General features: G+C 28.8%; 4 protein-coding genes across 7 annotated transcripts; 2 read left to right on the forward strand and 2 right to left on the reverse strand.

Annotated features, from left to right (window-relative positions):
- Positions 1–51: 51 nt before the first annotated feature.
- On the reverse strand, positions 52–7,284 carry LOC123264096 (myosin heavy chain, non-muscle). Of its 2 annotated transcripts, none has more exons than XM_044727176.1 (9): positions 7,182–7,284; positions 5,186–6,039; positions 4,456–4,561; positions 3,686–4,378; positions 2,434–2,660; positions 2,170–2,372; positions 1,432–1,709; positions 264–455; positions 52–190 (listed from the first exon to the last, which is right to left on the reverse strand). In XM_044727176.1, the coding sequence occupies exons 2-9, from the start codon at positions 5,890–5,892 to the stop codon at positions 113–115; spliced, it is 2,484 nt and encodes an 827-aa protein (XP_044583111.1). In that variant the 5' UTR covers positions 5,893–6,039; positions 7,182–7,284; the 3' UTR covers positions 52–112. The 2 variants fall into 2 exon arrangements, with proteins under 2 accessions (XP_044583111.1, XP_044583110.1); XM_044727175.1 differs by lacking the exon at positions 7,182–7,284 and adding an exon at positions 6,227–6,315.
- LOC123264100 (E3 ubiquitin-protein ligase RMND5A) lies at positions 7,196–9,859 on the forward strand. 2 transcript variants are annotated; one of them, XM_044727182.1, is made up of 6 exons: positions 7,196–7,447; positions 7,624–7,907; positions 8,254–8,690; positions 8,748–8,850; positions 9,347–9,501; positions 9,584–9,859. In XM_044727182.1, exons 1-6 carry the CDS (start codon positions 7,312–7,314, stop codon positions 9,645–9,647), a joined length of 1,179 nt encoding a protein of 392 aa, XP_044583117.1. In that variant the 5' UTR covers positions 7,196–7,311; the 3' UTR covers positions 9,648–9,859. The 2 variants fall into 2 exon arrangements, with proteins under 2 accessions (XP_044583117.1, XP_044583116.1); XM_044727181.1 differs by having other exon boundaries at positions 7,202–7,447; positions 9,566–9,855.
- Positions 9,860–10,280: 421 nt separating this feature from the next.
- LOC123264279 (soluble guanylate cyclase 89Da-like) lies at positions 10,281–19,112 on the forward strand. 2 transcript variants are annotated; one of them, XM_044727497.1, is made up of 13 exons: positions 10,281–10,383; positions 10,860–10,915; positions 13,877–14,076; positions 15,510–15,703; positions 15,768–15,901; positions 16,220–16,456; positions 16,705–16,904; positions 16,962–17,238; positions 17,526–17,669; positions 17,723–17,876; positions 18,548–18,657; positions 18,722–18,811; positions 18,900–19,112. In XM_044727497.1, exons 2-13 carry the CDS (start codon positions 10,874–10,876, stop codon positions 18,990–18,992), a joined length of 1,875 nt encoding a protein of 624 aa, XP_044583432.1. In that variant the 5' UTR covers positions 10,281–10,383; positions 10,860–10,873; the 3' UTR covers positions 18,993–19,112. The 2 variants fall into 2 exon arrangements, with proteins under 2 accessions (XP_044583432.1, XP_044583431.1); XM_044727496.1 differs by lacking the exon at positions 10,281–10,383 and having other exon boundaries at positions 10,832–10,915.
- Positions 19,113–19,122: 10 nt separating this feature from the next.
- LOC123264280 (trypsin-1-like) lies at positions 19,123–22,307 on the reverse strand. The gene is made up of 6 exons (XM_044727498.1): positions 21,760–22,307; positions 21,552–21,672; positions 21,247–21,409; positions 20,747–21,155; positions 20,616–20,670; positions 19,123–19,370 (listed from the first exon to the last, which is right to left on the reverse strand). The coding sequence occupies exons 1-6, from the start codon at positions 22,057–22,059 to the stop codon at positions 19,255–19,257; spliced, it is 1,164 nt and encodes a 387-aa protein (XP_044583433.1). The 5' UTR covers positions 22,060–22,307; the 3' UTR covers positions 19,123–19,254.
- Positions 22,308–23,654: the final 1,347 nt, after the last annotated feature.

Consider the following 23,654-nt stretch of genomic DNA (forward strand, 5'->3'; position numbering starts at 1 on the left):
AAATAAATTAAATCATCTCAAGTTTTATTAAAAATTTATTTTCTAGCGTTAAAAAAGTATTAAAAATAATTTTATTCATTTGTACTGGATAAAATTAATATTTTTCAAGTAATCACTTCCATGGTGGTTTTACTCTCTCCTGATTACGCCCAGGTGTGCGAAATTTATTCTTCTCTATCGTAAAGTATTCCTGTAATAAATTTCATTAATAAATATTTTAATTTAAGATAAATAAAAAATAAATAAATAAATAAATAACTGACGGTATTTATTGTCGTGCTTATATCCTCAGTAGACCTATTACAATACAGCTCCTCATTGGAGTTATTTTTAGAGCTATCAGCTTTTAAATAATACTTTTTTGGTACTTCCCGACATACCAACGGCGACGACGACTTGTCGTTATCTATTAAATTATTGTCCGCAGATTTTTTAGAATTTTGCATCTGTAGAATCTGTAAATCCACAAAAATATTTAATTAAATAAATTTATAGAAAAACTAGCGGACCCGACAGACGTTGTCCTGTACACACGTCTTAAATTTATAAATTTTAGGAATGAGTTTGTATAGTTAAAAACATCATTAAGTTAACAATATGCAATGGGCATTCTTCAATAATTAACATTTTCGTAAATATAAGCCCATTCTGATTTATACTCATCGAGACCTTTCATTTGAGTACCCACATCAATTTTTCATATATTTTATATATTTATATATATGATATATATGTACATATGAAAAATGCATGTGGGTACTCAAATGAAAGCTCTTGATGAGTGTAACATCATGATGAGCTTATATCTTAAAAAATGTCAATGGTTAAGAAATGACCTTGTATCTTGAAAACTATTGACTTTCTTAAAAATATAAGCTCATCATGATGTTACACTCATCAAGAGCTTTCATTTGAGTACCCACATGCATTTTTGATATATTTTTCATATATACATATATATAATATATATAAATATACAAAATATATGAAAAATTGATGTGGGTACTCAAATGAAAGCTCTTGATGAGTGTAACATCGGGATGCAATTATATCTTTAAAAACGTCAATAATTAAGAAATTACATTGTATCTTGTCAACTAATGATATTTTTAAAGATATAAGCTCATCTCGACATTACACTCATCGAGACCTTTCATTTGAGTACCCACACCAATTTTTCATATATTTTTTATATTTATATATATAATATATATTAATATATAAAAAATATATCAAAAATGCATGTGGGTACTCAAATGAAAGCTCTTGATGAGTGTAACATCATGATGAGCTTATATCTTTAAAAGTGTCAATATTTCACAGAAGAAATATATATATATATATATATATATATATATATATATATATATATATATATATATATATATATATATATATATATATAAAGAATGTTACAAAAAAAAAAATTACCATCTTAATATATTTTTTTAAATCATCATCACTTTGCTTGGCCTGCAAATCGTCACTCGAGTTACAATAAGTGACAACAGACTCATCATAATCTTTTTCTCCATAATCTTTTCGTCTTTTTTCCTCCTTTTCTTTTTCCTTCTCCTGATCCTTGTCTTTAAAATTAAATTTAACTGGCTCCAAGTATGCAGTGCTGTTGAAATTATTCCCGCTTAGCAAATTAATTAATTCCGCGGATTTATCAATCCGAGGTAACTGAAATGTCTCTGTACTTCCAGCTAAAAAATTAAATAAATTCACACCTTAATTTTTTTTAATTTTTTAAATAAAATCTAATAAATCTATCGTATCTCTAGTACAGTAAATCGTTTTTGTCAATTGGAGGCTTCACTTGAACCGTTTAATTGTTTTAATGACTATGTTACAGCATTACTTGGCAAACTAGCAACTAAGTGGCGTTATAATGAGTATTATTATATTATTTTGTTTTTTTTTCTTCCTTTTTCTTTTCTATTTTTGCAATTTGCTATTATTGTGCATGAGTAGCAATAGCTAACTCATTATTAGTCCTTTCACTCAGTAATTTATATATGGAATCACTATGCTAGCTATAAGTCATCTTATAACTATACATAAAAAATTTTTTCTTATTTACTAACTATTGTATTATTAACCCTGTTAATGGCCTAGGCTGTTGGGTTTGTTTATTTAAATAAAATAAAATAAAAAATGAACTACTTGTTAAAATATGTAAAGCCTGGTGATATTGCTTCTCCATAAGCGAGTGTAGCTGCTCAGCAAGCCGAGATTTGGCGTTGTGGTACGCAGTCAATTGCGTTTCGTAAGCCTGGGCCTTTTTGTTAGTCTGAGAAAGTCTGATTTCGCACAATCGTTTTTCTTCTTTATGTTTCTCCTCAATTAAATTTATCTCCACTTGATGCCTAGAAAAATTACAATTATTTCAATTTAAATATTAACATGTCTTAAATAAAATTGACTCACTTGTCAATAATGCTTTTAATCTTCCTCGCAGCACATTCAGCAATCGCTCGTTGCTTTGACTCCAACTCTAGCTGGAAATTCAATTCAGCAGCATCTAATTGGGCTTCAAATTCTTTTAATTTGGTATTTACCACGTCGTCTACTTGCTTTTGATACATATCTCTTAATTCAGTTCTTTTTAACTCATGCTGCGCTATCAGAGCTTTCATTTCTTCCCTCGCGAGCTCCTAGTATAAAAATGTTTCTCAATTTAATAAAAAATAAATAAAACTAGCAACCTTGCAGTCGCTATGTAACTGCCGTGACTTGTGAATTATAAATAAATAAAATTTTGGTTTATTAAATAATGACTTTTGTTAAATTGCACTGTATTCTTTTAACTATCGACGTTTTTAAAGAAATGAGCTCATCCCGATGTTACACTCATCAAGGGCTTTCATTTGAGTACCCACATGCATTTTTTATATATTTTTCATATATACATATATATAATATAGTAATATACTAGCAGGTCGCCCCGGCTTCGCACGGGTATTTAACAGAAATGTTTAAATTAATTATGATGTAATATAGCCCATGTCGCCCGGATATAGCGTAGCTTCTCATCAGTGAAAAAAATTTTAAATCGGTTCAGTAGTTAATACTAATTCGCTGTAATTCACGTAAATTCAGGCATACATACTAAAAGATGTAATTCATACTAATTCGCTGTAATTCACGCAAATTCAGGCACACATGCTAAAAAGTCTAATTCATACTAATTCGCAATTTTTACATTTCCGCGTGGGTATTGTAAGGAAGATTAGTTAATTTTAAACTAGATTAGGCTTTGATACTTTCGATAAATTAATTTCTAATAATTGTTACGTACTAATCGAATCGTCTTTAGATCCTCTAGAAGAATTTTAGACCAAACCTGTAATTAGTTTATATATTTTATCGAAATTTAGAATTTTCAATTTTTACATTTCAGCGTGGGTATTGTAAGTAAGATTAGTAAAGTTTAAACTAGATTAGGCTTTGAAATTTTCGATAAATTTATTTTTCATGATTGTTATATACCAATAAAATCGTTTTTCGATCCTCTACCAGGATTCTAGGCCAAACTTGTGATTAGATTATTAATTTGAAAAAAATTTAGAATTTTCAATTTTTCGCTGTAATTCACGCAAATTCAGGCACACATACTAAAAGATCTAATTCATACTAATTCGCCGTAATTCACGTAAATTCTCTTAATAATATAGATTACCTCTGATTTTTTAGTATTATTGACATCTTCCAACAGCATCATTTTATTCTTCTCTAGTATACTGACCCTATTTTCTTCTTCCTTCAATTTGAGCAGTAAATTTTCCTTTTCCTGTCTCAAAACCGTCAACTCAGCCTCACAAGTATCCAACCCTTTATGAACAACAGCCATTTCATTGCGAACTTCTGTGTTCTTAAACCTTTCCTTGTACAATTCCTGCTGCAAACTCTTAACAGTTTGCTCCAGTTGTTCGACCAGGTCCTTAGACTTGTGAAAATCATTTTTAAATTCCTCGGAACGTTGATCCGCAGCCTGGACAAGCGACTTGTATTTCTCCAACTCATTGGCATGCTCTTCAAGAGTAGTCAATTTATCTCTGACAGCAGCCTCGCACTTTTTATCACTCTCTCTTAGTAAATTTTCCAGGCGTTTTATCTCCTCGTCTTTGCCGAGCAGCTTTGAATTAAGACTCTCCAATTGTTGCTGGTGATCCACCGTCAGTTCTTGGATTCGCGACTGCAATTGAGAGTGCTCATGCTCCAAGTTATCCCACCGGGTCTTGAATTTAGTCCAGACTTCCTGGAACTGGGTTATAGTGTCACTTTTATCTTTATCCACTCGTATTGCTACGGCTATTTTTTCTTGCTGCTCTAGTAATCGTTTTTGCAGTTCTTGAATCATCTGCTCGCAGTGCTAAAAAATAATAATTTTTTTAAAATTAAAATAAACATAAAAAATAAATTTTTAATTTAAAATCATCAAATAAATACCTCTCGTCTAAATTTTTCTTCTTCTAATTTAATCCTGAGGATCTCATCTTGACTTTTGGTAGGATCTGGGGTCCAGAAATCAGTCAGCGATAACAAAGGAGTTTTCCTGTAACATAAATAAATCTATATTATTAAGAGAATACATTTTTAAAGATATGAGCTCATCTTAATGATTTACTCATCAAGACCTTTCATTTGAGTACCCACATCAATTTTTGATATATTTTATATATTATATATGTATATATAAAAAATATATCAAAAACGCATGTGGGTATTCAAATGAAAGCTCTTGATGAGTGTAACATCAAGATGAGCTTATATCTTAAAAAATGTCAATATTTAAGAAATGACTTGTATCTTGTGAACTATTGAGATTTTTAAAGATATAAGCTCATCCCGATTTTACTCTCATCGAGACCTTTCATTTGAGTACCCACATGCATTTTTGATATATTTTTTATATATACATATATAATATATATATAAATATATGAAAAATTGATGTGGGTACTCAAATGAAAGGTCTTGATGAGTACATCATTAAGATGAGCTTATATCTTTATAAATGTTAATATTTAAGAAAGTACAGTGCAATTTAACAAAAGTCATTATTTAATAAAAATTTTATTTATTTATAGTTCATAAGTCACGGCAGTCACATAGTGACTGCAAGATTGCTAGTTTTTTATTAATTTTTAGGGTAAAAAAAAAAAAAGTAAATAATTACCATTCATTTTTCTTAAGAAAAAAATCTTCAGGCTTATTACTCAAGTCTTTTTTAGGTGTGCTGGTGTTTACAGTCTTCTTGGACTCCCAGAGCTTTGATCTCTCAACAACTGACTTTGGAAACTCGAACTTTTGTCTTGGAGATTCTATTTTCTCCCTCGAACTATTCAATGACAATCCCGGTAAATCTTGAGTTTTATAATTGATTAAATTAACTTCTCCATTTTTAATTCCTGGAAAATCAGAGCGTCTCGTCGGAGAAGTTTTGAGAAAATCAAAATCTTGGTACTTTTTAGCGGGAGAATTGCTTGGCGTAGAAATACTGGAACCTGGTCCAGGAATATAATTACAAGATTTAAAATAACCTTTTTTAGTGACGGGCAAACTGGAGGATGACCTCGTGTCCAGATAATTTTTTTCATTCAACAAATCCGTGGAGTTTGTGTTGAAACTCCCAGAAGCAGCTCCAGCAATCCGAGGCTCTGCTGGAGCTAAATCATAGCTCGAACGCTCCAGACTGGAGTCTTTAACTTCAATAGCACTGATGCGGTCTTCTAAAGCTTGAACGTGCTCCAGGATTTCAGATACCACGGTGGAGTTGTTGAACTGCTGGTAGTTCAAAAGACTTTCTTCAGACTGGGATGAGGCGACGGTGAATAAATCAGGAGGAATTAATAACAAAATGTCGGTGTCGTCCGACTCACTCATAATAACACTGATTCTATTATTGTGCAGACATAGTGACACTTAAACTTTATTTGTTGGTTAAACAAACTTTGTTTGTTGGTTACCCGTCAATTGTAAACAACTACAACACTGATGCGGTCAAAACATAATCCTGAAGTCAGCTGACAGCTATCAATTTTTCAATTACAATAAACAAAATTATTTAAAAATCTTTCACTAGCCATTTTTTTAAATTTTTTAATTAAATTTATTTATTTATTTTTTAATAATTTAATTTTTATAAAATTATTTAAAAATTTAAAATGTCAGTTAACTACAGCGTCATATTTTAATCATAAATTTTAAAAATGCTCACCTGGCGCCATCTGGTGAGTTTCACTCAAACTAATTTTTTTCTATCAAGTTGAAGTTAGCTGTCATTTTTATAATACTAAAGTTAGCCGACGTTTTTAATTTTTTAATTTTTTTTCTTTTATTAAATTATAAGTTAAAAATATTTTTAAAAAATTGTACTTATAGTTTTTAAAGTTTTTTACAAATGAAAGTTTTGCTTCATTTTTTTGTAATAATTTTTCAATTAAAAAAAATTCTAAAAATTTTTAGATGGCTAACTTAATTTTCATGTAATTTTTTGGATTTTTACAACAAATAAATTACTATTAAAAAAAAGCCAAACAATCAATGAAACTAAAATTAGCCGACAGTGAAAGATTTTTATTAATTGAATTAGCAATTAAAAAATATTTTTAAAAAATTGCACGCTTAGTTTTTCAAATTTTGTACATGTGCAATTTTTTCTTTTAATTTTTTTGTAATTATTTTATAAATAAAAAAAATTCTCAAAATTTTCAGCTAATTTTATTTTCATAACAAATCAACAATAAATTTTTTTGACATTTACAAGTGGAATTTTTTAGAAAGTCTTTATTGTAATAAATTATTTGTCAAAAAAAATCATAATACTGAAGTTGACAGATATTAAAAATGTTTTTAGAATTTTATAGCAATAAAATTATTATGAAAAAAATTTAATTAAAAAGTTCCACAGGTGAAAATTAATAAAAATTACAAGTAAAAATCTTTAGAAGCATTTTTTTACTGTAATTAATTTGTTAAAAAATTTTTTAAAATTGACAGCTGACGGCTAACTTCAGTATTATAAAAAATCATCAGATTTCAGTGTTATTGTTTTTTTTTAACAATTTTTTCATTATTTAATATTTTAATAATTTAATACTGAGTAAAAATTATTAAAATTGTCAGCTGTTTTTCACTAAATATATATTTATCTGGTGTATTTTGACACTGACTGGTGCTCCGCCATCTTTGTTTCCTTATTGACAGCTCAGTGGTGGGGAGTTGGAAGAGAGTCAGCCATCGCACATCATACAAAGTATACCTACAGGAATAGAAAAAATCTAAAATGAGAAAACAATAACAATGGAGGCTTGCAATACAGTAGAGCGTGAACTTGACAAAGTTTTACTTAAATTCACTGACATCAACGACCAAGCTGGAGCTGTCCTCAGGGATTTAATCAGTGAAATTGAGACTTTTAAACGGGAATTGGATCAAGGTATGTTTTTTTTTTTTATTTATTTATTTTAGTAAACAAAGACCTCCGTCATTTTTTTATTTTTTTGACGTTCATTTTTATTTTTTTTTTCTATTTTTAATTCTTAATTTTTAATTATGACTTAATATTTAATTATTTAATTATAATTTTTAATATTAATTATTTTTTTTTGGCAGCTCCCCCAGACCAAGAGCTAACCCCAAAGCAGATTGAAATTCTGAAGCAGTCAGTGAGCAAAGTCCGTGACACAGTGCATCGACTGGCGACAGACCACCGCGAGTCCCACAGCACCGTCTCCAAAGTCGGGAAAGCTATTGACAGAAATTTTATCGCAGACTTTGCCAGCACCAGCCGTGAAGATGTCTTCAATGGCGCGGAGAAGACGCAGCTGCTTAACCAGGTCATCTGTCAGCATTTTTATCGACAGGGAATGCTCGATATTGCTGAGGAATTAGCTGCTGTAAGTTTTTTAAAAAATTAAATGAAAATTAATTTAGCAGATATTTGATAATTTTTAGAATTTTTCTTAACAAATAAATTATGGGAAAAAAGAATAAAAAAATAAAATTGACTTCTAGAAATTAAAAAAAATAAAAAATGAAATTTTTTAAATAAAATTAAAAAATGGTCAGATGACAGCTAACTTTGATGTCATAAAATTAAGAATTTTTCCGAGTAATTTTTTTATTATAAAAATTAAAAAAATTTTTTTATATAAATAATTATAAAAAAAAAAAAATTATAAGTAAGATTTTTAAAAAATAGTTTTATTATTTAGCTTTGATTTAAAATAAAAATTATTCCAGGAGACGGGAATAAAGACTGATGACAGTAAAAAGGAGCCATTTAATGAACTCAACAAAATCTTGGACTGCCTGAAGCAGCGAAATTTAGAACCAGCGTTAGAGTGGACTAAAAACCACCGCGAAGCCCTGCTGGCTCAAAATTCCTCTTTAGAATTCAAGCTCCACCGTCTCCAGTTCATCAGACTGGTCCAGCAAGGTCCAAGCAGCCAAGCAGAAGCGGTGATGTATGCTCGGAAAAATTTGACCCAGTTTGTGACTCGCCACGAAAAGGAGGTCCAGTCTTTAATGGGGACGCTTCTGTACCTCCCGAATGGGATCCAGTCCTCACCTTACAGCCATCTGCTGGATCCGAATCTTTGGCTGGATATTCACGATGTTTTCACCAAGGAAGCATGCACTTTGTTGGGACTCAGTGTTGATAGTCCTCTGTCTGTTTGGTAGGATTATCTTTTTTTTTATTCATTGATTGATTTATTAATTAATTTTTTTTATAGTGTAAATGCGGGATGTACAGCATTGCCGGCATTGCTAAATATCAAGCAAGTTATGCAACAGAGACAAGTTACCAATATATGGAATGGAAAAGATGAACTTCCTGTAAGTTTATTATTTATTATTAAGAGAATAAGCAAAATTAGATACGTAACTAAGAAATGACCTTGTTTCTAGTTAACTATTGACATTTTTAAAGATATAAGCTCATCTTGATGTTACACTCATTGAGACCTTTCATTTGAGTACCCACATCAATTTTTCATATATTTTATATATTTATATATATTATATATGTATTTATGAAAAATATATCAAAAATGCATGTGGGTACTCAAATGAAAGCTCTTGATGAGTGTAACATCAGGGTGAGCTTATATCTTTAAAATATATGTTATATATATGTATATATGAAAAATGCATGTGGGTACTCAAATGAAAGCTTTTGATGAGTGTAACATCGGAATGAGTTTATATCTTTACAAATGTCAATAGTTAAGAAAGTACAGTGCAATTTAACAAAAGTCATTATTTAACAAAGAAAGTTTATTTATTTATAGTTGACAAGTCCAATAAAATAATAAAAATAAAATTTTTTCAGATCGAAATAGACTTGGGAAAACAAAGCCGCTATCACTCAGTATTCGCATGTCCAATCCTGAGACAGCAGAGTACAGAAAACAATCCACCAATGAAGTTGGTCTGCGGTCACGTAATATCTCGTGACGCATTAAATAAATTAACAAATTCAAACAAGTAAGTCGTTCATTATAGAGCAAGTACCAAGTGCATTGATATCGAAATCACTTTTTTAAAATAGAAACCAATTTGTTTCCAGGCTCAAGTGCCCGTACTGTCCCGTCGAGCAGAACCCGGAGGATGCAAGGCTCATTTATTTTTAGTTCCTTTTTGTTTCTGTGATACTTTTTTTTTTTTTCTAACTTTATTTTTCAATCAGTCAATTAATTTTATTAATTAATAAATCGACTGATTTATTAATTAATTGGTTCAGTTTATAAAATTTCAAATAGTTTAAATCCGGAAACATATTTATTCGAAGACAACTATTAAATTGTTAATTATTTCTTTTGTAATTAATTCCTGTAATGAGTCAGTAATTGAAATTATAAGAGAGAATTTTATAACTTATGTGTTAAAAAATGATTTTATAGAAAGTATATATGTAATGATATTTAAAAAAATAAATATATAATTAATAACTGATTATTCTTTTAATTATTTTATAGACATATTTATTTTGACAATTAAATATCAATTACAATTAGTGAAACAAACAATTAAACCCAAGCAATAAATTTTTCATTAATATTTAGAAGTTAATTAAAGAGAAACACGCGAGGAGATAATTAATTATCTCTAAAAGTTCGACTTTTGGTTAGTGGTCCTCTCAACGTGTTACGGAGACACGACAGTCACGATAATACAAATCAAACTACCCTTGCGCAGCTCCAAAAAATCTTTTACTACCCCAAAACTTTTTTCCCATATATTCTCTTTTCTTTTTTCTTCTCGCTTCTGTCCTTCTCTTTATACTTTGAGTACAGAGTACAGTGTAATATCAAATCAAACTCTTCACGAGTCTCTCGCGAGCCACCTTGTCGAACACTTCGCTATCAGGTTTTTTTTTTATCAATTGTTTTCACGTGTTATCAATAAAAAAAAATTTTTTTTTGTATTAAAAAAAAATTGTTAATTTTTTTTAATTATACAAAAAAAAAATTTAACTTATATTATTTTAAAAAAGTGTTAATTTTTTTAATAAAAAAAATTTAATTTTTATTATTTTAACTGTTAAATTTTTTTTAACACTTTTTAATAAAAAAAAATATTTTAACTAAAAAAATTTTACTCTAATTATTTAAAAAAAGTGTAAAATTTTTTTTAATGAAAAAAAAAATTATTCTTACTAAAAAAAATAATTTTTATTATTTAAAAAGTGTTAAATTTTTTTAACATTTTTAATAAAAAAAAAAAATAAATAAATAAATAAATAAATAAATAAATTATTAAAAAAATTGAATTTTTATGATTTAAAAAAAGTGTTAAATTTTTCTTAATGAAAAAAAAAGTGTTAATTATTTTTTTCCTTTCAGGAAAAACTGCCAAAATGTATGGAATGCTTTTGGAAAGTGTTCAACATTTTGTCCAAGTAAGAAAATTTTCAATTAAAAAAAAAAAAGTATACAAAGTAAAATTTACAATAAATCTTTGCTTTATTTCTGTCGGAAATTTTCGGGTTATTGAATATTTTAAAGAGATACTAAGAACTTTTACAAAAAAGCATCTTTTATTCAAATTTAAAACTCGATAAACATTCTTCTAATACCCTGAATAAATTTAATTTTCCGGGTGACTGTTAAATTTTTTTTTTTATTTGTAATATATATCACTTATTTTACTGGTGTTGATATGTTTTCCCAGTGATTCATCGGGGCAATTAATAGGGTCAATCGGTGTCAATCGTTTATAGATGAGGAAAAGCGACAAAAAATAAACAAAGCGTAGAGTTTTCTATGGGGAAAAAACTTCCGGGTGGGCTAGAAACTAGTAATTGATATCTTTTGAAGCTTGATAAATAGTAGCTGACGTTTCCGCCGAAAATGGGAAAATGTTACCGTTCGTGTCAATAGAGTCTCTAGGAAAATCTATTATAACTTTATTATCATTGTTATTATTGTCATTAATAATGTATTTTAGTCTCAAGAATAATATATTAAAATTTTGCATAAATCGGATGAAAAGATCCTGAGATACTGGCAAAAAGGAGATGCATTGATTTTGAAAGTCAATGCAAGCAGAAATTATCCTTAGTTCTAGAAAAAAACTGTTGATTTTAATTTTTAAAGAATATTTCTAATAAATATTACTAATTAAATTATTTACGGGAAAACTGCATTGATTTTGAGTGTTAATGCAGCAAAAAATGTCATTTTTTTATATAAAAGAAACTATTCATTTAGATTTTTAATTTTTTTTAACAAAACTTACTTTTTGCGTCATTGAAAAAGAAAGTGCATTGATTTTTAGCGTCAATGCAGTAAAAATGTAATTTTTTATATAAAAGAAACTATTCATTTAGATTTTTAATTTTTTTTAACAAAACTTACTTTTTGCGTTATTGAAAAAGAAAGTGCATTGATTTTTAGCGTCAATGCAGTAAAAAAATATCATTTTTTATATGAAAGAAACTTTTCATTTTGATTTTTAATTTTTGTTAACAAAACTTACTTTTTGCGTTATTGAAAAAGAAAGTGCATTGATTTTTAGCGTCAATACACTTTATCAAAACACTTTATGTACCCCTATAGTTAGACCAAAACTTGAATATGCTGCTCTAGTATGGTCTCCTACATTTTTAAAATTCAAACTTGAAATCGAGAGAGTTAAAAGGAAATTTCTAAAATTTTTATTTTTCAAGAAATACGGATATTATCCAGAGCGAGGCATAGACTATCATATTCTTTGTAATGAGGCTGACCTCTTAACGCTCGAAGAAAGAAGAATTTGCTCATCTGTCCTCTTTATGAAAGGATCATGTAATGGAAACATTGACTGCCATAGGTTTCTATCCCTTGTTCAGATAAAAATTCCTCAGAAGAACAATAGGTCTTTCACACCTTTCCGAACCCTAACAACCCGAACAAAAACGAATTTGGCAAAGTCTGCACCTCTTTATAGAATCACAATTATCTGTAACTATTTGTGCGAGAATGACGGTCAGCTATTTGACTTGTTAGGGTTTAATCAACCCCTAACGATTAGTCACCTCTCATCCCTACTAGTCACTCTGCCATCTAACTGATCCGTGAATTAATGATCATTATAGTTTTCTTGGTTTAAGACTGACTCACTGTAATTTTTCCTTTTGTTTTTCATCTTATTTTTCTTTATTTTCTTTAATAATTAAATAATTGAATGAATGATGATTATTAGGACTTAAGCGCTATAAATGTTAAATGTAAAATGTGTTTATGTACATGATTTAAGTGACCCTGTTATTGGCCGAATGGCTGTTGGGTTTTTTCTAAATAAATAAATACAGTCAAAAATTATCTTTAGTTCTGTAAAAAAACTGCTGATTTTAATTTTTAAGAAATATTACTAATTAAACCATTGACGGAAAAACTGCATTGATTTTGAGCGTCAATACAATAAAAATGTCATTTTTTATATAAAAAAAAACTTTTCATTAAAATTTTTAATAAATATTACTAATTGCGCCAATGAAAAAAGGAAGTGCATTGATTTTTAGCGTTAATGCAGTTAGAAATTATCTTTATTTCTGTCAAAAAGCTGCTGATTTTAATATTTAACGAATATTACTAATTAATCCATTGAAGGGAAAATTGCATTGATAATGGGAGTCAATGCACTAAAAATTGCCATTTTTCCTATAAAAAAATTTTTAATTCCAAATTTTACACAATATTTCTGATAAAAATAACTCTGTAAAACATTGATTAAAAATTGCATTAATTTTGAGTGACAATGCAGCAAAAATTTATAATTTTTCCTTAAAAAAACTTCCATCGATTTTCACCTAACAAATAACGAATTTATCCCTAAAAATTCTCTATTTTTTCAATCCAATCGACAAAAAAATTTATTTTAAATTTACGACTAAAATAAATTCTGTCTGGAGCATATTTTTTTATTTTTAAATAAACAGTAATATCGATGCAAATCACTGAAAGGTAAAAAATAGAGTCAAGATAAAAAATGTCTATTGACATTTCTTCTTCAATTCGTTCTTTTTTTTTCTTTCTCCAGAAAGACACTAAGTATATTTTGTTTATTTTTATTTACCGAGTTTTAAATCGAGAGACATTAAATTCACATCTGATAAATTTTAAGTATCACATTTTTATTTTTTACTGTATAAATATGCCGAATAAAAGGACCCTAAGCCCCTTTAAATTGAAACGATTAATCTCTTAAAAGTCTAGGCTTACAAAAAGAAAATCAATCTTGAATGACGTTAAGAAAAATATAAATTAACATTTCATTGTTATTCACCTCGTGGAAAATGATAATTAATTATTGAGCTATTGTAAGCTAATTTTTAAATAAATAAATTTTATTTTTAGAAACTGTTTTTTATTTTTTGTAGTTGGAATATGGCGAGTCTGTTTGGCTGGAAATATTGCAACAAGTCGGGGCGAAAAACACCGTTTTTAATACCCGGCAAATATATTCGGACACTTTGATGCTTGAACTGGCCTCTGTGTTGGCGGACAAAATTGGAGTTTCTGCCAATAAGACTGTTGAATTTTTTGGAAGGTGTTTTGTTAGATTTTTCAGTAATTTGGGGTAAGTAGAGAAAAAGAAAATAATAATTAGTAAGTTTGTATTCAGGTATATTCATTTCTTATGAATGAAAGAAAATAATTAAACCCCTGGGGAAAGTTTTATTGACTAATCTATGAAACCTCTTATTAAATTAAACACTGAGGGCGGGTGATCGATAATTATAAATATTTAAGTTTAGTTATAAATATGTGTCCCGTTGGGGCTACTTTCCTTTAATGTAAATTATTTTCTATTTATACAAGATTTGCAAATAGTAATTACTAATTAATTATGTTTTTGATTGATCAATTATTTATTTACAAATTTTTTGTAGTAAAAATTATTTTTTTATCATTTAAAATGTCTTTTGGATAAAAAAAAATTTTTTATAATTATTGAGAATAATTTTTAGATCAAAAAATCGTTTTTAATCATTTAAAGTGTCTTTTGAATCAAAAAAAATTTTTTTAAATATTGACAAAAATTCTTTTGGCCAAAAAAATTTTGTTAAAATTATTGAAAATATTTTTTAGACCAAGAAATTGTTTTTAATTATTCAAAGTGTCTTTTGGATCAAAAAAAATTTTTTATAATTATTGAAAATATTTTTTAGACTAAGAAATTGTTTTTGATCATTTAAAAATTTCTTTTGGATCAAAAAAAATTTTTTTAAATATTGAAAATAATTTTTTTGGACAAAAAAAAATTTATTATAATTATTGAGAATATTTTTTAGATCAATAAATAGCTTCTGGCCATTTAAAGTGTCTTTTTGATAAAAAAAAAATTTTTTAATTATTGACAATAATTTTTTTGGACAAAAAAAAATTTTTTATAATTATTGAGAATAATTTTTAGATCAAGAAATTGTTTTTGATCATTTAAAGTGTCTTTTAAATCAAAAAAAATTTTTTTAAATATTGACAAAAATTTTTTTGGCCAAAAAAATTTTGTTAAAATTATTGAAAATATTTTTTAGACTAAGAAATTGTTTTTGATTATTCAAAGTGTCTTTTGGATCAAAAAAAATTTTTTATAATTATTGAAAATATTTTTTAGACTAAGAAATTGTTTTTGATCATTTAAAAATTTCTTTTGGATCAAAAAAAATTTTTTTAAATATTGAAAATAATTTTTTTGGACAAAAAAAAATTTATTATAATTATTGAGAATATTTTTTAGATCAATAAATAGCTTCTGGCCATTTAAAGTGTCTTTTTGATAAAAAAAAAATTTTTTAATTATTGACAATAATTTTTTTGGACAAAAAAAAATTTTTTATAATTATTGAGAATAATTTTTAGATCAAGAAATTATTTTTGATCATTTAAAGTGTCTTTTTGATCAAAAAAATTTTTTTTAAATACTGACAATAATTTTTTTGGACAAAAAAAAATTTATTTTTCAAAAATTATCAATATAAAATTTAAATTATTCTTTTGAATTTATTTTAGATACGGATGTATGATAAAAGCAACAGGCCGTTACTTCTGTGATTTCCTGCAAAGTGTTGACAACATTCACATCCAAATGCGATTCACATATCCGAAAATGAAGAGCCCTTCCATGTACATCACACATATCGATCCCCACGGAGTCGTTTTGGTCTACCGGAGCAATCGGCAGGGCTTGACCCATTACTTGATCGGTAGGTCAAAAATTAATTCAATAAAAAAAAAAAAAGAAATTGATAAATTTTCGGAATTCCGCAGGAATTTTGTTCCAAATAGCGAAAGACCTCTACGAAACAACCCTGGACATCCGGGTCCTGGAAAACCTGAACAATATCCCCGGGTCGAGGAATGTTATGGTGAAATTCCGTATCGATTTCGACAACCGCGAATACGTAAGTCACTTTTAATTTATTTTATTAATAAATTCTTAAGAAGGGTTTACATTTTTTCACTTTCTCGCCCTCTATTGGACAAACGAAAGTATCTCTGTCACACTTGTACAACTTATGGAATCTTAAAACGCATTTTATGCATAAATAAATGAAAATTTTCTAAAAAAGCGCTTCGCTCTTCGATAGATAATTTAATTATCTATCGAAGAGCGAAGCGTTTTTTTCAAAATTTTATCTTATTCATGAGCAAAACTCGTTTGAAAATCAACTATCAACCGCTTTTAAATTAGTTTAAATTAATCAATTGATTGCGCTCAGACGGCGAAGACGAATCGCATGAGGGCCCCAATCGGCAGAGAGCTTTCTCCAGTTTCTTGCGGATTACTTCTCAGATTATTCCCTTTCGGAGTGGTGGTTAATCGCGAGATGAGAATCGAGGGGGCAGGTGAGAAGTTGCTACAAGTTTGGGGAGGAAACAATTCTATTTTGAACAGGCATATTTCTGAGATCTTCAAACTAAGGAGGCCCAAAGGAATTTCATTTACTTGGCGCAATGTAAGTCTTTTTTTAATTTAAAAAAAAAAAAAAAAGGGACCTAAAATTTAAAACTTTAATAACTCTGATAATTATTAATAACTCTGGTAATTATTAACCGATTTTTGAGTTAAAAAGCTACTTTTAATCTGCATTTAATCCTCTATCGATTAAGTAACAATTCTAATAAATTTGTAGTAGGTCAAAAATCGGGTAAATTGAGCCAGTAAATTAATTTACAAATTTTTAACTAATTTGTTAATTTTCAGGTTATTTATTTGTACTCAGTTATGTTCGAACTGGAATTAATTCGCTCTAATGAAACAATAACTAATTCAGACCGTGACCCCGGAAGCTCCAAATCCGGATTGGATCGCAAGGGAAGTCACGGTGCACGCAGTATTCTTTTGAAGGGACAAATGCGATACATCGAAGATATCAAGTCTATTATTTTCCTGTGTAGTCCTTTGTAAGTTTTATTTTATATCTTTTTAAAGTAAGATGTCAATAAAAATTTTTCCCGTAGAATTAATAGCCTGGATGAGTTACCGAGCATGGGGCTGTATCTAAACGACCTAAACCCTCATGGAATGAGTCGGGAGATGGTTTTGGCCGGTTGGCAACATTGTGACAGATTGGAAATGATGTTCGAGAGAGCTGAGCAAAGGTCAGAGGAACTGGAAACTAGTTACGCGTTGCTAGATCGCTGGAAAAATAAGAGCGACGAGCTACTTTATTCTATGATACCGCAGACGGTCGCAGATCGGCTTAGAAGTGGCTCTAACCCTCTGAGCACATGTGAGGTAGATTAAAAAAATTTTTTTATTCATTTTGAGACGTTCAAAAAAAAAAACCGTGACCGGGATTCGAACCCGCGACCTAAACTCCAATAATAAAATTTAAAACTGCAATAACTCTGGGAATTATTGGCCGATTTTTGGGTTCCAAAGCGAGTTTGTATCTAAATTGACTGGTCTATCGATTGAGTAACAAGCGCAATAAGTCTGGCGTAGGTCAAAAGTCGGGAAAATTGGGTCGGAATAAAAAAAACTTGAATTTAACAGAAACTTTTGGATTTTTTTTATTGCAGTCTTTTGAATCGATATCAGTATTGTTTTGCGAGCTTTGTGACTTCGACTACTCGACAATCGAGGGTGTGATGGACATAGTGTCCTCGATGAACGCCGTTTTTTCCTGTTTCGACTCTCTGATGGACAAGTTCAACGTTTACAAGGTAAAAATTTATTTATAATAATCATGCAATTTTTAAACACTTTGACGACATAGGTGGAGACAGTAGGACGTATTTACATGGCAGCAAGTGGAGCTCCAGACAGGACGAAACATCATGCGAGGAATATCGCAGACGTATCATTGCAACTAATCAAACGCGTACGTTCTCTCCAATTACCTTCAGGGATTGACATACAAATACGGATAGGTGAATATGTTATTTATTTAATTTTGATTCTGTGGTAAAGAAGCTTGATTTTGATTGGGGTATTAAAATCTATCAATTGAAAGAAATAAATTGACCTTTTGTAAAAGTTATATTAGATTGTTTGGAACGTGATTTCTGGGGTAAATATTGAAGATACGAGAAAATCATAAAACTATAAATTCAATTCTGTACAAAAACGCCTGTAAGATTTTATCATAATAATAATAATATGAATATAAATTATGGTTAATTTAACATTATAAACAAAATTAACATTATTAACAAAATAACAAATTGCAAAATTAGCAATAACTAATTTTTTAAAAATACATAGTCAATTGAGTTAAAAAGCGCAATAAAATTCTAAAAAAGAAAAAATTAAGAGCAATAATAATCTAACAACTATTATTGAGTTATTAAATGTATTATCAAGTGAGTGTTTTGTAAAAAAAAACAATTATTTTTAATGTATATAAAAAATTTAGAATATTAATTGTAAGAATTGCAATTGACGTTGGAAAAAATGTATAGACATTGGTAAATAAATGTCTGATAATGCCTGGAGGGAACACAGGCGAAAAATAACAATAAAAAATAATTAAACATTGGTGTATTAGACTGGATTGTCACTAACTTGAAAATCTAAATAATAATATGCTTGCTTTTCCTAGGAATTCATTCAGGACCCGCAGTTGCAGGAGTCGTAGGGATTAAAGTCCCGAGATACTGTTTTTTCGGCGATACAGTGAACACTGCATCAAGAATGCAGTCTACAGGGTTGGTAAGTTCAATGATTTTTATTTTCCAAAAAAAATAATTAAAAATTGAACTAATTAATTCAACAGCCGGGAAAAGTGCACATTTCACCGGAAACTAAAGCATTACTGCCCTCAGATCGCTACCGGGTTGAGTCCCGAGGGGTGTTGTGGGTCAAGGTGAGTTATCGATCTCGCGATAATATTTTCTTCATAAAAATGTACTTGTAAGGGATGCATAAGTGTTTCTCCCTTGTATTTTTTTTAGGGGAAAGGAAACATGGAGACTTATTGGCTGTACGGGACTGACGAATCGCCCCCTAAGGAAAATTCATCCCAAACTATCATAACAAATGTTTGAATTGCTAATAGAGAAATTGCATGTTGTTTAATTTTATCAAAATTATTTATGGAATTAAATGTCAAATTATCAATTAAAAATTAATGCAAGTTCTCTATTTTTTGTGCCTTAAGTAGATTTTTTTATTTAAATTATAAATTATAAATTAAGTAGAAAATTTGATTTAGATTGTGTATAGTTGTGAATAAATAAATAAAAAATAAATAAACTGTGCCGTGAATTACTTGTGATTGATGGTCATTTAATTGATGTAATATTTAAGTCAGCAGAAACAAGATCCCCTTGTGTTCCTCTCAATCCACGTTATGTATCGATTAACTCGTGAGTAAACTCCTGGGTACCCTTCAAGAGCGCACCCTTCACCCCAGGACACGATTCCTGACAGAATATAAATTTACTTTTGACAAATATCCTTACTAATAAAGTTTATTGTTTTTAATGGAAAGTATACTGGGGGAAAGTTTGAAATATTACCTCCTGTTCTAACTTTGAGGTTTACAATTATACAAGATTTACTTAAGATATCCTTCGTTCATTTTTTTTTTTTTGCAAAACAAAACGAATTTATAAAAAAACAAAATTTTTAACAATAAATAAGAATATCTAAGGTAAAAGCCCTAATTATTGACAGGGGTCTAAATGATTGGCACCCTAAATTATTTTTAAATATATTTAATTATCTGTAATAAGAATAACTATCATATAAATTTTTATTAATTAAAAAATTGAAAAAAATTACTGTCCAATATTAAATATTAATTATTAAAAAATAAAGTTAGCACCATCAAACCAGCTAACGAGCGTCTATTTTCTCAACAACTTTCGTTAGAAAAGCATTTTTTTAAATGCCGAGTTTAAATTAATTTCTTCATCTAATTATATGATCTTTTTTTTTTTTTTTTTTTTTTTTAATTAACAATATATGAAAAATTTATAAAATTGAATAATCGAAATTAATTGTTTTCTTTATAATATTTAAATAATGGGTATCAATAACTAGTTGATAATTTTTAAGTTGAATCTTATATTGACAGCCATTCGACAGCGCTTTGGCGCCTTTTTTTGACTTTAACCTAAAAAATTAACTGTATGAATTTGAACTCTTGATTCAATAAATTATTTTTAAATTAATTAATTTATTTTTAATAGTAATTAATCATTCATGGAAATTACTATTAATAAACTTTAATAAAATTGATTGCTTAATAATAAGTTTCGATAAATAAGAATAAGCAGATGATTCAACGCATGCGCAGTATAGGTGTCAATAATTGGGACTGAGGTATGTCAATAATTAGATCAATCAGTTTTTTAACCGGTCAATAATTGGTGTATCCGGATAATCTATTTAATTATTTAAAATTAATTAGTAAATATCTCTGATTATCATTTTAAAAAAAGAAATTAATTAGTTAAAACATTACTTGAGACATTACCACAAACAAAATTCAACGATATTGATATTTGATAGGTTAAAAAAAATCAAATCATAACTTTATCTCTTATAGTGTCAATAATTAATTTTACCTTAGTAATATATCTAAATTTAACTTTGACTTAGAATAACTTTTTATAAATTGAATTTATCAAAAAATTATAAGACAACTTTTTGGTAATTCTTACCTACAACATGGTAAGTATTGTCTTCCAAAATATGAAGCGGCCCGCCGCTATCTCCCTTGAAAAAATAATTAATTAATTCAAATTAATTCAAAATCTTCCCTAGAGCTTGAAATAATTAAAAAGACAAATACTTGACAAGAATCCTTTCCTCCGTCAAGAAATCCCGCACACAACATATTATCCGTGATTTTTTTGGGCGGATATTTGGTGCCGCGACACTCGTTGTTGCTCAAAATGGGTACAACGACTTCCTGTAACTTCGTAGCCAGGGTCCCGGATTCCTCGACGGCGCCCCAGCCAGTTACACTGGCATTTCGCCCAGCAAAAGTGCTCCCGCGCTCTGGTAAGCAGACCGGCTTTAAGGGGCCATCGAATTTCATCCTGCCGAGAATTTTTATCAGCGCAATATCGTTGTTGTAATTTAGCAACGAGTACCCGCTATGTTTGATCACACTTTCGACTCTGTATGCAGTTGATTTAGAAGTTTTGTTTCCTCGTTCGAAAGCACCCACGTGGACCATTATTTTGAAAGTATCAAACCTAGTTTAACATTATTTAATTGATCATTGGTTCTTTTTTATTCAAAATTTCAGCCAATTTTTTTATCTATCTATAATTAATTTTTGATCACCTGTCGACGCAATGAGCGGCTGTTAATAAGAATTTATCATTGATTATGCAAGCTGCACAGTAAAATTTTCCGCCGTAGGTCAGATAAGCCATCCATGGAAATTGATCCATTCCTGCATCGTGACCTCCTACTATTTTGTTAGGGGTACTTGATGTTCCGCATGCTAAAAAATATTAAAAATTCATTTTGATTCCCTCAAAAGCGCAATCTTTACAAGAAAATTAATTCAAAATTAGTTCAAAATTAATGCCAAATTAATTCAAAATTAATTTAAAAATCTAGAGTAAATAATTTAAAGTACTAACAGCATTTTGGACACTCTTTAGGGATACTTGCAACAGTTGTTGTAGTTCCGACAATATTTTGAATCCACTCGACAAATGTTCTTTGGGTTGTTCCTAATTTTTTTTCCAAATCTTCAATTTTCTAAAGATTAATTCAAAATAATTAAATTAAAATTGATAAAAATAATTATATAGAGTATGCAAAAGATGAGAATGATAGAAAGTTAACCTTGGAAGTGACGAGTCCTAGATCAACAAGGTCACTAGGTGATTTTTTAAATCCCCGAGCAAAGATCTCGTCCATAAGTCCCGCACTATCTACATCTTTATTGCCATTATCATTATAATTATTTACATTATACTTATCTTGATTATTAGCATTAGGATGAGCATTAGCATGATTATGACTCACTCGTTGGTTATTCCAATTCTTATTTGAATAACCAGATAATTTTGGGTAATTCACGTTTGAATAAACTACAGACACACACACTAATAAATTAATCACAGTTATAGCATAATTATTCATTTCTTCTATCCAGTGTAAATTAGATTTAGTAAAAAAATTTATTTTGACATTAAATAATTGGATCGACTTATCGATACGACGGACACTTTCACACAGGAGTTACTCAGCTGTGCTACATCTTTATTTATATACGGAATAGTGGACTGACGGGTTATTAAGTGAAATTTATAATTCATAACTTACTTATCATATCATCTTTTCCAGGATTTTATTGTTGCTGGAAGCTTTTTTTTACTATTTTTACTATTGTGGAGAAATTAAGTTTGAGCTCCGATTTTTTGGACCGACCTTGGGGCTGCTACTTGACGATAACTTCTAAAAGAATGAAATTAATCGGTCGAGTAGTTTCCGAGTTATAGTTATTGCAAAATTACGGTACAACTCAAAGCGCGGAAGCAGGAAAATTTAAAGATTTTTATTTACTACAAACTATTAAGTACGTCTACAAATAATTATTAGGTGACTGAATGGTAAGTACGGACGATGTCTCGAATAGCTTAACTGGTAGAGCCTTTGGCGCATAACCAAACGATCCGGGTTCGAGTCCCGGTCTGGGCTTTCTGAATTATTTTTTCGGTTACCGAAAAATTCCTACTGAGTAAGGTCCCCCCTCCCCCCTTTATCCTTTATTTTCCCAGTCCCCAAATTTGTCTGTAATGACAAATTTAGCTATAAATTATGGCTATCCCGATTTTCAGAGAATTTGATTGATATTTCTTGTAGGAAATTAAATGATTTACAGAAAAGGTCTTTTATAATTTTTTTCAAGGTTAAAGGACATTGATGTCAGTTTTTTTTTTTTTTTTTTTTTTTAAATTATTGTTATAATTAAAAATGATAATTTTGGATTAATTATCTATTTTCAAGGTGATCACTGTTTGGCACTGTGACAATTGACAATGGGTCAAGGTATCTGGGTCACATTACCCTCATGCGGGTGTTGCTGTTTTTATTTTATTTATTATTTATTATTTACATTATTGTCGTTTGTGTTATGTATTCAATTGGAATGTCTTTTGTTATCAATTATCAATTATCTTAATGTCACATTAGATTCATTTCGTAATTTTTTCAGGCAAATTATTCCTTAGAATATTAAATTAAAAAAAAAATTCTTCTAAATTCAAGCTTTTATTTATAATAAGCTTTTGAACCTCGTATAACTTTTTGAAAATTGAATTTATTAAAAAATTAAGACCTTTTTTGCAGAGCATAAAATTTCCTATAAAAAATCTTGAAATATTTTTTTATAAATAGAATATTTAATGTTTTATTTAAAATTTTCAGTCACAAACTATAAAATTTTATTGCATTAAAAAAAAAAAAGCAATATCTAAATTATGAAATAAATATATTTCCGGTGGTAAGAAAAAAAAATGAGGCTAGAATTGAAATGAGCGTTAGGATACATAAAAGTAAATCCTTGTACTAAAATGCGAACAATAAAAAGTAATACCGCGACAGAAAAGCAAATAAAAGAATAATTAACGGATAAATCATAAGTGAAAGAAAAAATGTCAAAGTGTCCCAGCGTGAAGCCGAGAAGAAATATGAAAAACAATAATTCGATGGAACTTTCGTTTTCAATTACGAAA

This window comes from Cotesia glomerata, linkage group LG4 (genome assembly GCF_020080835.1).
Source record: "Cotesia glomerata isolate CgM1 linkage group LG4, MPM_Cglom_v2.3, whole genome shotgun sequence".
NCBI classification, from domain to species: Eukaryota; Metazoa; Arthropoda; class Insecta; order Hymenoptera; family Braconidae; genus Cotesia; species Cotesia glomerata.

What these genes read in the sequence shown, in the direction of transcription:
- LOC123264096 (XM_044727176.1), bottom strand. Translation starts at nt 5,892, where the DNA reads ATGAGTGAGTCGGACGACACCGACATTTTGTTATTAATTCCTCCTGAT. An exon ending in ATAATACTAAAAAATCAGAG is followed by an intron (nt 2,661 to 3,685) that starts GTAATCTATATT and finishes TTTTTATACTAG; the next exon opens with GAGCTCGCGAGGGAAGAAAT. An exon ending in ATTAAAAGCATTATTGACAA is followed by an intron (nt 2,373 to 2,433) that starts GTGAGTCAATTT and finishes TAATTTTTCTAG; the next exon opens with GCATCAAGTGGAGATAAATT.
- LOC123264100 (XM_044727181.1), top strand. Translation starts at nt 7,312, where the DNA reads ATGGAGGCTTGCAATACAGTAGAGCGTGAACTTGACAAAGTTTTACTT. An exon ending in TTGCTGAGGAATTAGCTGCT is followed by an intron (nt 7,908 to 8,253) that starts GTAAGTTTTTTA and finishes AAATTATTCCAG; the next exon opens with GAGACGGGAATAAAGACTGA. An exon ending in AAATTAACAAATTCAAACAA is followed by an intron (nt 9,502 to 9,565) that starts GTAAGTCGTTCA and finishes TTTTTAAAATAG; the next exon opens with AAACCAATTTGTTTCCAGGC.
- LOC123264279 (XM_044727497.1), top strand. Translation starts at nt 10,874, where the DNA reads ATGTATGGAATGCTTTTGGAAAGTGTTCAACATTTTGTCCAA. An exon ending in GTGTTCAACATTTTGTCCAA is followed by an intron (nt 10,916 to 13,876) that starts GTAAGAAAATTT and finishes TATTTTTTGTAG; the next exon opens with TTGGAATATGGCGAGTCTGT. An exon ending in ATTTTCCTGTGTAGTCCTTT is followed by an intron (nt 16,905 to 16,961) that starts GTAAGTTTTATT and finishes TTTTTCCCGTAG; the next exon opens with AATTAATAGCCTGGATGAGT.
- LOC123264280 (XM_044727498.1), bottom strand. Translation starts at nt 22,059, where the DNA reads ATGAATAATTATGCTATAACTGTGATTAATTTATTAGTGTGTGTGTCT. An exon ending in GAGGAAAGGATTCTTGTCAA is followed by an intron (nt 20,671 to 20,746) that starts GTATTTGTCTTT and finishes TATTTTTTCAAG; the next exon opens with GGAGATAGCGGCGGGCCGCT. An exon ending in CAATACTTACCATGTTGTAG is followed by an intron (nt 19,371 to 20,615) that starts GTAAGAATTACC and finishes ATATTCTGTCAG; the next exon opens with GAATCGTGTCCTGGGGTGAA.